We start from the raw sequence: 15,256 nt of genomic DNA on the forward strand, positions 1-15,256 counted from the left end.
AAATGAATCTACCAACATGCACATATCTAGCTAAGAAACACATGACAACACTCATGCAGGAATAATTAACAAAGTGAAAACACCTGAGGCAGTAATCAGCCAATCAGGTGTGGCTGCTTGGTGAAAATAAATTAAAGAAATCATAATTTCATTTATAATCACTCCAGTTAGAGTCTGTATTGTCTTTTTTTTGTGTGGAGTTTCTATGTTAAAATAAACATGTTTGGTAGAAACCACAACTTTGGTTGTGCATTAATCTTCAACCTTTTGAAGATTTTAATACTTTAATACTTTAATACTTTGGTCAAAAAGTATTATCATGATCAAAATTAAAATCATTATATGAAAACGTTCTGCAATTATTCTGGCTTTATCTACCGATAAATAGATCATACGTCTTCAAGGAAATATCTTTGTTGAAGATAGCATGACTTAGTGACTCAATTTTTTTCTTCAAATTAGATTTTGGGGTTAAGGCTATTACCCCCATTTTTTAATTTATTTTTTATTCAAAGAAAATATTTCAAATTTTGAGAAACTTCCACTTATTTCTTGGGGTGATTTCGTTTTCATTTTAAGTCTCTTAAATGTACAATCAGTAAACTGATGACTTCTTCTTTTTCAAAACATATTTTAAGCTTGTAGGTATAATTTTGATCAACTCTTAATCTATTTCATCTTTGCAAAGTGACTGTTTGGGCACTTTACAAAGATGCACACAGAAAGAGGATGAAAAGAACATGATTCTTTCTTCATAACTTTCCTTTCTTTCTGTGTACAGTTTTGTTAAATCATTACACGCACATGGCAACACACCTTCTAATGATTCACAGTAGTGTGCTTAATCAACAAAAATGTATTTGAAAAACAGTCCACAACACATTTCTTCACTGTGTGTGTCTCATCAAAACATCAGCATCAGCATAAAGTCTGAAGAGCTTTTCTTGCAGATTGCACCTTGGTTCTAAGTGGGTCTCTGGCTCACTGCAGTCAAAGTTGGCTGCACTTCTAGTTTTTCTGAGACACATTATGCAAGTCTGCGAAAGAAGAATTTATTTTCCAATAACCAGGACCAGCTCCCTCTCCTTTGTGCCGATCCCACGGCTTTACCCAAGCCGAACATTTTGCCTTGTTTGGAAGTATAAGAGCAGAAGAGAAATCCTCTGCGGGGCTCGTTAACCCTGCGCAGGCTGAGGTAAGGTGAAGGGATTTTACAACACACAGCTTCCTGTTTTCAGACTAAAAAGGTCTGATGGCTCGCCTGTTACATAAGAAAACAGACTTTTGCAGACTTTGGGTCAGCTGCAAAACTGCTGGGCAGGCACACTGAAAATGAGAATTTGTATAAGACAGATGGACTGACAGAAGCAGAGAGAAAATAGATGGCCAGGTCAGGAGCCTGCTGTGAGGATGGCTCATGTTAGGGTCCACTTCATACTTGCTTGCAAAGGCAAAATGTATTTTTGCTATCGTTTTTTACAGTTGACAAAAAAAAAAAAAATTTGTACTGAAGGATGTCTTCCAAGCAAAAGATGAGTTTTTAATCAAAGAATTACGGATGTCATAAGAATAAAGCATGAAAATACAGATTAAACCTTTTGGGCAACAAAGTCCAGAGACTTAAAACATTTGAGGATTGTATGAGGATCAATTTAAATGCTGGATGTCACACTTAATGTATAAATCTATCAGTGTACATGCTTCAATTTAATTAAACAAAAGGGAAAGAGTGAATGAAACTAAAAAGGATCATAAGTAGAGTAAAAACAAATGGATACCAGGTTAAATATTTTGCAAAATGGATAATAAAAATAGTTTAAAGCAGCTGCTTTAAGACAAATTGCATGTTTTGCTATTTTTGGTGCCTTAAATTTTTAAATAGTTCAGGTAGTTGTTTCTCAGACCAAGTGGTCTCTACGGGGTTCTGCAGGGCTCTGTCTTAGGACCCCTTTTATTAGCATTTTAAAGTCATGTATCTGTATCATAATCTCGAACAAACCTGGCACATTACTACAGCTAATGGTAACTAGAAAGAAAGATTTAACAATTAAAAGTGAGTCATTGAAGTGTATTAAGCCTCTCTAAAAACATGAGTGACATTGAAACGTGATGTAACTGTTACACATGTCTGGATGTTTACCGTTTCATAAGAATGGAGACTGACATGTACGTATGAAATCTGTTGAAAAGCTTACAGCCCCCACCACCACCTTTGTATAAATATGTAATTATGATGTGTTAAAATGTATGTATTGTTAAACATTGAGTATGTGGCTGCAGTCTGGTGAAGTGAAAATCTCCTTTTTTAGTAAATGTTCATGTAAAAGTGTACAAACTGATTCCTGCAAAGGTTATGGGTTATCCAAACATGGAGAAAAAAAAATCAGTTTACGATAAGAACTCACTTCATTCAAGAGATCTTGATTCTTCCAAAGCCAACTCAAAACATTTTCTATTGGTGTTCCAAAAACCTCTTCTGTGGCATTTCAGAAAAGACTTGATGTGAAGAAAGGCTAACTTTGTTCACACCCTCCCTCACAGCGACCATGTTGTTTCTTTTTGTTTTTACTGGAGCATTGAGTAAATGGGAAAGTTGTTTTCTTTTTACTAACAAAATTCAACTTCAACCGATTAATCAATTTTCATAGCAGAATTTACCTCCATTATCTAAGTTAACATCCATTTAACCCTTGTGCTATCTTAGATGACCCCCCCCCCCCCCCCCTTACATTGACGTGTTCTCCCTACCATGACAAAGGTGGATAAAGGTGGAAAGATTTCATGTAATCCATGGACACCAGTGAAGATCACAAATCATTGAAGAAAAATGGTTCAGAGCACTGTCTAGACTCTAGTGGGTCTAGATGACCCAACCCCCAATGTTAAAGTGCCTAGGATCGCACAAAGGTTAATATGCTTTTGACAAAGGCTAAGTTCCACATCCCTGTTCAAGTGCCTTATAGAAAGTAACTAGCCAAAGTAAATACTTAAAAACAAAACATCTTTAAAACCAAAGCATAGTTGTGCAAGGCCCAACCTACTAATAAATCTGGTTGGTTGTTAGATTTCCTTTTTTTAACATCTGCCTTGTATCAAAACTCAGAGTGCCTCTTTAAAAATTGTGATTTTATCTTATTTATCCAGGACAGAAAAAGGAACGTTTTGCAGTAAACATATCTGATCCAAAGAAGTATTTTTTGGTAGAAGGCTTTCTAGTTTTAAAACGTTCAAAAACCATAAATCTTTCCCCCCCAGAAAGACGACTTTGCGAAGCAAAACTGCAGCCATGCCACACTGAGCAACAGTTATAGAAATGACATGAAACTGAGATCAAGGAGGTGAGTAAAAAGATGCACAAAAGCAGGGTTTCAGTTCTAAAAGAACCAGCTGGGCTTCTGGGTGCTGCAAAGGAAATGGAGAGAAACCCATCATGTTGATTGATTTCTTTACAAATGGAAGATTTAAAAAGAAAATGTTGTCTTATTTATAGTTTTTATATGGGAAAATTGTGAGTTTAATTTTTTTTTATACTTTTCTCTCAAGACTTTTCTTCTAGTACTGAACTTGCTCTGTACTTTTGTAGTACAGCCAGTATTTAGGTACCAAGAACAATCAGAAGATAAACACAGTCACTTTATAAATAGAAAAGAAAAAGACCTTTGGCATAACAGGTCAGTAAAGAACTTTGGCAACATCTGAATCTGAAGGCAGGGGCTTTCTGTCCGTTTATGTAAATGCTGTTTTCAGTCTCTTTTTCAGTCAAGTGAGTGCGTGACTTTTTACCACGAGAGATGTGAAACATAAATGTGTGTGGCTTCTTTTAGGTCTTTTTTTCTGTCCTTCCACTAACCAAATGCTTTCCCTGTGACAGTGGGGATATCTCAGGGCTACTGTTGCTGAGAGAACTCTCATTGAAGTCTCCAGAGTCCACAACGGCTGTTCTCATATGTCATGAAGCTCATTCACCTGCTGCCTCTTTTAACGTACCCAGTCCAATACTTGAGATGCAAATGTGTTCCCTCCAACTTTTATTTCCTCTGAACCAATCATCTTACTGTTATCTATGAGAATAATGCTATAAAACTGTAATAAAAAAAAGCCATTTTCAATTTATTGTGTTTTTAAAGATCTCATATTATGAACAAAATACTGCTCAATCACATTTGTTTTAAAACAGTCAGAATAAATTTAAATATTTTAGTGGTGGAGCTAAATCTGAAGCTCCCACAGTGACTTCATCCAATTATTCTTGTGGTCAAGGTGCCTCATAAGTGGAGTGAGGACCCTCACAGGTGGCCCGACAACAAAAGAAAGCATTTATAGAGGCGTGTGTGTGTGTGTGTGTGTGTGAGTGTGTGTGTGTGTCAAAGCCAACGAATACATTACCAGAAATACCTGTTTGAATTTTTTCTTTTTTTTTTTTAAATTACCTTTTCGTTTAGATAAACAAAGCTGGTACCACGGCTGGCAGAGAATATATTTACTCGGGATTGTTTCCCAGAACGGAAATAACACGACTGGTAACACTGAAGCTGCCACTCCGTCAGCTCTCAGGGTGAAGAGACATCAGATCTTGGAAATGAAGCCTGTGTTCATTCTAAAAACAAAACCCCAGGGGTGCTGTTTGTTATCCCACTTTTCATCCATGAGCCACAGACGCAGTCTGCTCGCAGTGAAGTGAGTTCATCAGTGTATCTCAAAGAAATTGATAGCTCTGACATTTCGTAAGGGCCTTCGTGGTTCCAAGATGATGCCCTGAAGTTCCATGATTGACGTTCTCCGCATGTTTTGATGGATAATGACATAAAAGTTAGAGGAATGTCCTCATGTTCTGACTGGAAATCAGTCCGACTGTGGAATTAGTGGACACATCCATCCGTATGTGGCTTCAGCTTCAGTTTACCCCTTGTGCTATCCAAGGCACTTAAACATTGGGAGTGGGGTCATCTAGACCCACTAGACAGTGCGCTGAACCATTTTTCTTCAACGATTTGTGATCTTCACTGGTGTCCATGGATTACATGAAATCCTCTTCACCTTTATCCACCTTTGACATGGTAGGGATGACACGTCAATGTAAGGGTGGGGTCATCTGGACCCCATAAGATAGCACAAGGGTTAAGGAGCTCCATCCTGAGGTGGATTAAGCACAGAGGTCAAACTCATGAAGTTCTCGATGTCAAGAATATCTAATGAAGTCCTTGAGGAGTAAGCCTCAGCTGCTCCAGCTCTGTGAATTGTGGAGGACCTTTCCACGAAAGCCCCCAAATTAATTTTGTGCCATCAAGACCCCCACAAGGGGAGGTAAGTGACCACTCTTGTCACAATAGCTGGGAGGTTACCTTGTTAGAGATCCAGGCGTGCTGTGATTCTGTAGCGTTTCATGCATGTGCTGCAATCTGAGAGGGCTGCGGACACAGCCTGTTGCTGAGCAGATAAAGACAAGGGCGACCATAAACACTGAACAGAGGTTAGGTTCTTGGTCTTTGATGGACGCATGGCTGAGGCAGCTCTGCTCTTATCTGAAGCAACACTCTGAGGTTTTACCAACCTGCCCTTATATTTCTTTTCGGAGCAGCAAAGCCATAGCAGTCGCCGTTCAGAAATATTTGCGAGATTCCTTACAGTCCTCGGGTCCAGAGATTTATGACTGAAACAACAGAGAGCGCGTGTCCCTGAGGAGGCAGGCTGCATTCTCTGCACAGCTTTACCACAGAAGCTTGACACTATGCCTGTGAAGTCCTCACAGAACTTTGGGTGTGAGGATGTCCTCATGCTTTTTCTGCTATGCTTTATAGAGATTTAATATTCACTTCACTTACAGATAATTGAGAATAGAGTCAGATCAGTGGCACCTCTACCTCCTCCAGTCACTTCATCACTAAGAAGATAATGCACACATCAGTGTCAGAGGTCTGTTTATCAAGATGAATTTATTCAAGGAGAATTTAACAGAAGAATCTCCATCCTTAACTTGCAGAAAGCCTCTCCATTACTTATTTTTTTACTTCCTCACTTTGTCACACATATATGTTCATTTGTAATCTTTATTCACTGACAATTTATTTAAACCTGATGCTCCCCAGTCTGTAACTGTGCCCTGCCTTGCAACACTATTCCCCTAAAAATAGTCCTCACTAATCCTCAAGAAGTACCAGATATTACACCAGGGAGTCAGCAGCAGCACTTCAGCTGCAGCAAAAGTGCAAAACTGCCTCGAGTTTCAGGGAAGAGCTTGGCACGTTTTAAAGGGGCATCTCAGTTTTGCTCCCGTTTTAGTGCATGGTGAACTTTAAAACATTCATCAAGAGAAAGCTTTAGTTTTGGGGATGCCTCCATGCTGCACTCCGACGCCCCCTTGTGACTTAGATAGACATGGTTTCTGCAGCTCCTGACATAAAACATTTATGTATTTATTTTTTAAATTAACCATCTGTATTCCTTTTAAAAATCTTAGCTTTGCAAAAATCACAACAATACAATTAGTACAAATACAATACTACTTTGTTTTGCATAAGACAGCCCTCATCATTTTCTGAAGATTTTAAACAGACTTACATATTGTTTCAACTTCATTTTCTTATGGTAACAACATTGCTTTTGAAAAGGGATAAAATTATGGCAAGTTTAATTGATTTCAAGTATTTCTTTGTTTTTTTGTCTTTTACATAAATTAGGATTTCAGCTCATAAAAACCACAAAAACAAGACTAAAAACAAATGTTTTTGAAATGGTGTACCATCATCAAACTAATGTCTCGCCTCACCAGACTTTTTCTTCATTTAATCCAACACATTTAAAGACCTCAAAGCAAACTTGTGTGTTTGCTGAAGACACATACCACAGAACCATCACCACTGCTTGGGATTAAACCAGGATTCATCCGGCTGGAGAATGTTACTGCTTTGCTCCAGGCAGCCATTACATGTACCACTGGACCAGCATCAAACACTACAAACATATTTGTGTTCAGCTCTCATTTAAATGAAATGACTCACTTTGATCCGCTCATCTACTGTCATTTGCTGCTTTTTGTGACCTGCTTGGCAAATAATTGTTCGAGCATTTTAAAGTTAAATTGGATTCTGTGTAGTTTCATCAAAAGAAAAAAAAAACACTTTTTTTTTCTTTTTATTTTGATTTTTCCCCCCCAACTTCAAAGTAAACCCTTGTGAGTTTCCTCTTTGCAAATGTTTTTTTCTCTCTGTCTTTTAACAACATTCCAAAAGTTTGGTGTCGGTTTTCCTGGCACCGAACGGACACCAACTCTCTGTTAAAGGAGGAGCCATTCTGGAAGTTCTGCAGTCGTCTCTGTTGTTCCAGCTCCCACCTCTGCTGATGGGACCAACACTCCTGACAATGGTCCCAGTCTGACAACATGATCTTTAGATATAAAAGGATGTGTTTTAACATACATTATATATTTCCCCTCTTGCATAATTAGGTGATATTGTGTTTTATTTAGCTCTTTTCTTCGATTTTTTAAAATAAACCAGTTATTTTTTAGTACCATTATGTTCTCAAAGCCAGTACAACAGTTACATTACACATCACGATATTTCTAACAAACTTTTTCTTTTAGCTAATGAGCATTCTTTAAAAGTTGATGCTTTCTTTTAATATATTTTTGTTTTTAAAACTCCAAAACACTCACAACACCAGAAATTTCTTTTGAAAAAATAAAATGAAATCAAACTATTTTATATGATAGTAAATTACAGTTAATAATACAAATATAAGTACAAATAATTTATAAATAAGATAACTATAATACAAGTAGTTTTATATATATTAATAATTATACTTGTTACTTGGACTGGCAGCATGTTTGGGAACATTTTCAATTCAATCTAAACTTCAAGTCATTGATTTGATTTTCTAATATTGATCTAGTTGCTGCTGGATGGATTTTTCCCCCTTCTTCTCTTCTGCCTGATGGCTAATGATGGCACAGTCCTCATACGATAAACTGTGAACAAGCATTGGTCCCTGGTTCTACGGGGGTCCATCCCAGCAACATTTCACAGCAGCTCGAAGACATTTAAATCATGCCCGTCCTGCATGTTGATCAGTGTGGCGTGTCTTCACGTTTGCCTGAAGGGAGACATAAAGCATGTCCGCAGCTGCCTTGTGAGCTGGAAGCTGAGTGGCAGGCCTGCCAGCAACCACAAAAATAAAGTGAGTGTGTTTGTCGGGAGAGGGTTGCACACATTGAGTGGTATGTACCTCCTGTAGGGATTTTGTAAAAAGAGATCTGAAGTGAAATGGACAGCTGAACCAACGTTTGTACGGCAACTGCTATCCATTTGGTTTGCAGCAGCTTCAGCTCAAAATAAAGGATCGTTCCTTAGAAGGGCAAAAGTTAGTGAGAAGCAAAACAAAATTGTCCGTAGGAAGCGTTCTTTCTGACCTGCAATAAGATCTTAGATTTACAATAAAATTAATTAAAAGTCCCAATCCTCTTCTATGATCTCTTACAAATACTCAGAATTGTTTCCATATTTATTGACAGAAAACAGAGTCTGGAAGGCGCGTCTTTAATAAGACCTCAGATACTCCCATTGACCTTACAACAATACACATCAAAATGTATTTATAGCAGAAACACACAACAGCATCTCAAACACCTACGAGTCTCAGCCTGGACGATGGAAATGTGTGTCATGCTTGCACATGTGGAAGAAACAAATATTTAAAACTATTCAAAAGGAGAAAAATATTCTCTAAAGACTTGACTTTAGATCGTTTTCAGCTTTTGCTGACATGATTACATCCGATTCTTCCTAAAACCAAGGATTTGGGGGAGGAGTAGGCAATATCTTTATGCAAAATAGCAATCCATTTCTTCTTAACTTACATTTCAAAATGCTGTGATTCCTTTATATAACTTTACAAAACAGGCAGCTTTATACAAAACCAGAATGAGGAATACCTGTGTTAAAGAAGAAAATCTACTCTTTACTGAGTTGTTCCCTTTCATCAAAATGTGTTCCTTCTTTTTGTTAGACACACAAAGCTCATTTACAGTATTAACAGGGATACAGACAGTCATTTATGCTTCTCTTTCATTTAAATAACTAAAAGACAAATAGAAGAATTCTGTTCATCAGCGTGAAGTGAAAAATGACTTGGCTGCATTGCAATGCGGTGGATGGCCGTCTTGCCGTATGGGTCACTGAACATGAGCGGTAATAGATCTTCACGAATAACACTGATGCACCTGTGCCATATGCGGAGTAGGGGGGAGGGGGGCTTTCATCCCTTCTGTTGCCCTGATGGAGCTTCGCCGTCCTCAGCGAGGTGGGTGTTCTTCAGGGTCACTGATTGGCACAGGTCACGAGGTTTGCATGTGAACAGTGGCGGAGCGAGGAAACGTCTAAGGCGGCGAGTGTGTCAGCCCTGGAACACGTCACAGAACCTCTGAGAAGAAGAAGAAGAAGAAGAGGAGAACCGACAAGAGGTTAAAAGCTTGAAGGAGCAGCAGCATCACAAGATTTATGAACGCATGATGACAAATGAAGCCTGTTTGGACCTTAAAAAAAAAGTGAGTGATGACCCCGCCTCTAAACCTCTGACCCGCTGACAATACTAAGTGCAGAAAGATGTCAGAGGGCAGGATCCCATAAATCTTTAGCGTTTCTCTTACAATGATCAAATGATAGTCAGGTCTTAGTCACAACTGCCCTTATGGGTGGATACGGGATGTCTGCGGGTGAAAAATGGGCAAATTTATACGTGGCACGCAGGTGGTCCACTCAGAATAACAAGATGTAGACCGCTTGGAGAGCCCAAAAAGTGGAAAAGTTCACCCAGACTTTTTTTACGGCATGCTGTGGGCGAGAGGTCATAGCGAACAGTCATACGACATCTAAAGGGGAAATGGGTGAGACACAGGCGCATGGTAGGAATTCTTTGCTCAGTACTGGTTTGCTGCCCATTTCTGCCCGCAGATCCACCTGTAAGGGCAGTTGTGACAAAGGCATAAGGAGCCAGTGTACACAACTAACTAACAACTGGAGTGCTGCGTAAAAGACAACAATATTACCGGTAGGTCATAAGTGCATGCCGCTTACATTATCCTTACGAATACTTAACAATACAGTTATTACACGTTTGACAATGGTACGTTCCAGTTTCATGACGTCCCTATGGGTGGCCGCACAAGTTACCATCTTTAAGGAGACCTGCTAGACACATTTGCGCTCCTCTTAAGATGCATCCACTCCTCTTTACAACTTTCTACAGAAGGCATGTCCAAAGTCCGGCCCGTGGGCCAAATGCCAAATGGCACGCAGACTCCTGACGTGAAATTAAAAATGTGCAGCCCCCAGCACTTTCTAAAACCTTTTAGTACGTTTTCTTGATTTGGGTAAATTCCCCCTTTGTGATACTTTCTAGTTCAATTCTTAAATGTCAACACTAAATAAAATATTTGTAAAAAACTTGACAGCGAGCGATGACACTTTCAAGACGTGCATATTTGGAGCATTTTTTGCAGTGAACTACAAAACATGTGTGTTTGGCTAATGTTCCATGGACCGAGAGGCACTACAAGACGAGACATGCTAACAAGGAAGGAAAGGTGCATTTAAATATGACATTCACTGTAACTTTGGTAAAAATGTATTCAGCTGTATTTCTACATGAAAAAAGAACTATAAGTATGCCATTGCAATTCAATTTCCATTAAATAGTTCATTTGCATTGAATGTTATTTGGGTTCAAAGAATGGTGGGCCCTCACACAACTCTACATCACCAAATCTGGCCCTCTTTGGACACCCCCCCGGACAGCCTAAAAAACCTCCAGGAGTTATACGTGTCCAACCCCCCCTTACGGGTGCATGTGACCAAGGCATACGATGTCTTCCTGCCAAAATCTACCAATCTGAAAAGCATCAAATGAAAAACATATCGATGCCGGTTGTCCAAGTGGGAGTTCATGGAGGACCATAGTCTGAAAGTCGAACGCTGAAATAAACCCTGGACCTGAGCCTGAAAATAAACCCACCTCCTCTGTGTTTCCACAGGAGGTCATTTAATCAGCCCGGCATATTAACATTCCAAACCATAACTCGCAGTTTAAATAGTGCCAGCCAAGAGTCATCTTACATATCCAGAGTTATGAGTAAAGATGAGAAGTCGAGGTTTTATAGAGGGTTAAAATAAAACTGGTAGTGAAACGGTAAAATTAAAATACAGGCATGTCTAGAGCTTTCAGTGAAACTATTAGAAAAAGTGGACTTGTTTTCTGTTGATTTTGTTATTCTTTAGTAGTCTAAGGAGCAACAAGCATAAAGCAAAAGAAGGGATAGACATTACTGAATGCAGTGCTGCACACAGGCCTTAATCACATGGGAGTCTTGTTTCTAACCGCTGGCAGTGAAGCGCTGGTGAACGGCCTCCACTATCTGCTTCTGGAATTCCTCACTAAGTCTAAGGACCAAGTCAGTGGAGCTGGTGAAGAAAAGCTGTCAACAGTTTAAAAATACTCTGCTTCCACTCATGATTTCATCCATATCCCGTCTCAGACCTTTTTGGTGATACTGAACTCCCCGTGCCACGTCTTTCTTTCCTCGGGGAGCTTCTCACTTTCACTGAGAATTTGCTCTTCATTTTTCCAACTCTTCTAGAAAACTGACTAGCAGACAAAGTGACTGAGCCTTTGCACTAATCTGGGAATGCTTCAAACATCTCAACGGTCGTGCTTTCTAGATTAACTTGAAGGTCTCTTTTGTGTGCTTTAAAGTGCCGTGAACCTCTGTACCTGCAACATGCTGAGGCTTCATAGGAGCTGCCTTCATGAGGAACGACTCCTCACTTTCAAAAGCAATGATCTGCTCCGTGGTCATGCTGGTGTCGGACTTTTCTCCGGTTCCATTCGTAGTGTGTCCGTGATTTGTAACTTGGATGATGTCTCCAAAAAGTGCAGCGCCTTCTTTAGCGGACAGGCCGTTTTCGTGCGTCACCGGCTGGATCCCATTAACCACCAAGAGACTAGTTAAAAGGGAGATGCAAAGAAGAAAGTAGTGAGTTACGAAGAAGACTGGAACGATGTATGAGTCATTTTGTCATCGTCCAACTTTTAGAGGTTTAACACCATCCAAACAAGAATGTTTCCACAACTCCTCTTGTGTTAAATTCTTCTGTTTTTCTGTTCAAGATTTCCGATTGATATTTTGAACTTTCCGCTGTTTGTGGAGGTCTTTTATGGAAAAAAATGTAAACAAGAATTGTACTTGTACCTCTCTGTGAGGGTGGTTTGTCCATTCTCCGTCTTGTTATTGGACACGTTGACTTCCTGTTTTGGCTGATAGTCAGCAGAAGCTGGAGCAGAAAAAATGTCAACAAAACATCCATTAATATTTCAAAAAGATATTAAAACTTTCAAATTCATAAAGACTTCAAAGTTTGAGAGAAATGTTGAATTAAATAAAAATCAAATGAGCTCAGAAGGTGAGATGTTTAGTTCAAAGTTTCACAGTTTGAATGTTTTTCTGCTTTTTTCCAAGACTAAGAATGGAAGGAAAGTAGTAAAGGTCTCTGATGACCATCCTTCCTCTGCCTCTGCTGTGGTTGAGGCCCACCTCCACACCCTCAACTGAAATAAAGTCAGGCTAGGCTTCCATCCCACATCCACAGTCATCCAAACTGTGATGAGTAATTGATGAGAAATTCAAGCTGGTCTGGAGAAACTGTTTCATGTCAACGTGGAAGCTCCTGCAGGCTGCATAACAGAGCAAATTAAGGCAGATTCATGAAGAAAATGCAGCGATGTCCTTTACTGACAGCAATAATCCACAATAAACCACTGCAGCTTGTCGCTATTATTCTGCCATTTGTGTCCCGGTTCTTCAATCCCCGGGATTGAACTGTAAGTAAACACACACGGTTCCTGCTGTACAGACAACAACAACGTCAGCAGCAGCTGCACAGGATATGAGGGAGAGACACACACTTACTTAAAAGCGTTTGTTGTTTTTCTGTACACCTGACCTGAATGATAACTGAGAATGATGGTAAAGTAAATGTAAAAGTCCAGAAATATGTGTGTTCAGACAAACAATCTGCCAACATTAACAGATTTGACCTGCTTGACCTATGTATCATTAGCATTGACATGTCTGATGCTACGTTCACACCACCCTCGGCAACGCACGTTCAAGCGACTACTTCCAGTGAAAGGTCTATTTGCTGCCACTGAACGCGCATTTAAAGTTGAACCACTTGAACCAATCAGGGACTCGGATTTGGTAATGACTCACGGGTAGCGTCCTTTTTAATTCACGGAAGTGTCAACAGTTTTAAAATTGATCATGGAGGAGAAATTATTAAGCTGTGAAAGACAAAGCCTGGGGAAAGATTTGCACCGGTTTGACATTTCCCATCATGCCTCTTCAAACTGCGCTAGTATCGGGTAGCCACAATGTATGCTAAAGGCACGTTCAAGAACCCGCATTCAGCGCGTTCTTTACCGCACATCACATGTCTGGTGTGTGTGTAGCATTGAAACAAATGTGTGTTTTTGTTTTTTTGGGTTGGTAAAGAGATGAAAACCACAATTGAATTGAACTTAAACTAAGATAAGTTTGGGGAAAAGGTTGTTTTATGATGCAAACTGCTCCATTCTGACATTCTGTTTACCTTTGCCGTTCTCTTCCTGTTTCTCGATGACTTGTGCAGTCGGGGAGGACTTGGTCTCTTTCTGTAACAGAATTTCAAGCATCATCAATAAAAAGTGGAGTTTGAACTTAATGCTTTGGTAAACAGGGAAAAGCACAAGAACCTTGTCTCCTCCGTCAGTCTTGCGTGTTCTTTTCATGATCTCCTCCAGACGCTGAGGAGAGAGACATAAGCACATTTTAACAAACTACTTTCAGTTTCTCATTTCTACAACTTTTTCTTTTCCAGTGATACTGCAGCCAAAAAATTGGATTGATTCTTTAAACATTGAAATATTGTTGAATATTATTCATTGCAAAAGTTGATTCCATGTTTTCACATTTTTCCATAGCAAAAAAACAATTATTTCTGATATCAAACACTTTTTTTCCATAAGTGATGACTAACTAAAGTGGAACTTTCATCGGTTAGTAAAGTTAGAGGAGAAACCAATAGTGTATATAAAACTCTGCTTATTCATTGGAACTGAAGTTTGATACAAGGCATTCACTTGATGACATGGCTCCGGTCAAAGCTGCAGCTGCCACTCATAAAAGAGAGGCATTTTTAAGATCCCAGATCGTTTCATAAACAGGTCCCACACTCACGCCTTTGGCATCCACTTTGGCAGCAAAAACCTGATTCAACTCTGATTATTTTTTTGTTTGCTCGATAGTTTGCTGCAGTGCCCCTCCAAACACTTTAAACCACCTGTTTAGTTTACTGCTAGTATCATGAAAAAGTGGGTCAGAAGGTTTTGGTAATAAGAATAAGCCGAGTCTTTGGTGGTCTTTGTGGTTGAGGACACCATGTTCTTGTCGGGCATTTCCTACGGCTCAGCCAGCATGGCGCTCTTAGGCAAAAGGCTTTCACGGAGAGGCAGAGACGTGTTTTGTACACGTGCTCTGCAACCCATATGTTTCCTAAACCCAACAGTTCCTACCACATTTACCTAATCAGTTATTGCTTTTGTCATGTTTAATGACAAAAGATTCAGCAAAATTCAAAGACACGTCTGAAAGTTATTATCCTCCATACCTTCATACAAAAAGATCTTGGGTTAATTAAAGATTCCAGATATTGAAACTTTGCTTAACCATAAACAATAATCATCTTTAGGAATTCAACTCCAGAAGGTTATGTTCTGAGAATGTTAAAAATATTAAAGCATCTGGTGTGTTTAATGTGGAAAATAACAGGATTTGATCCGTCATGCTCCACTGTGGAAACGTCTATGGGGTTTAGACCACAGTCCAGAAGAGTCGCTGTGCTGCTCCACCTCCTTCACTGGTGGGATGGACTTCATGAGAGCCGATTCCCAGCTTTTTGAAGCCAAACCTACATTTGTGCACAGACTGACATCTTAACTTCATCCCACCTCGATGAAAATGGTGTTTTTGACATGTTCTTTCTGACGATGGAGGACATATATAAAGAAAATTAAGCCGAAAATTTAATTTCAGAGTATTTCTTTATACAAATTGTTGTGAATCATGGGCAGAAGGAAAAATGCAGTTGGAAAAAGAGCTTATTTGTGACACAGACAATACGCTAGGCGGGCCACAAGAGGTGGGGAAAACGGTGTCATCCTGGCA

At 39.4% G+C, this 15,256-nt stretch overlaps 1 protein-coding gene across 7 annotated transcripts in view; it reads right to left on the minus strand.

The window, feature by feature from the left end:
* Positions 1-8,484: 8,484 nt before the first annotated feature.
* LOC101173250 (MAP7 domain-containing protein 1) overlaps positions 8,485-15,256 on the minus strand; it is a 39,592-nt gene continuing 32,820 nt past the window's right edge. For 6 of the 7 annotated variants that reach the window (XM_011485653.3, XM_011485651.3, XM_004078294.4 and 3 more), the window contains 5 exons: positions 13,786-13,836; positions 13,644-13,704; positions 12,245-12,326; positions 11,767-11,996; positions 8,485-9,420 (listed from right to left, as the gene is read on the minus strand). In XM_011485653.3, the coding sequence (XP_011483955.1) occupies positions 9,410-9,420; positions 11,767-11,996; positions 12,245-12,326; positions 13,644-13,704; positions 13,786-13,836 (435 nt within the window). In that variant the 3' untranslated portion in view covers positions 8,485-9,409. Of the gene's footprint in view, positions 9,421-11,766; positions 11,997-12,244; positions 12,327-13,643; positions 13,705-13,785; positions 13,839-15,256 lie in introns of those variants that run through there. The other variant, XM_023964008.1, reaches the window with a different exon arrangement.

The sequence above is a fragment of the Oryzias latipes genome, chromosome 16 (genome assembly GCF_002234675.1).
Source record: "Oryzias latipes chromosome 16, ASM223467v1".
Classification (NCBI taxonomy): Eukaryota; Metazoa; Chordata; class Actinopteri; order Beloniformes; family Adrianichthyidae; genus Oryzias; species Oryzias latipes.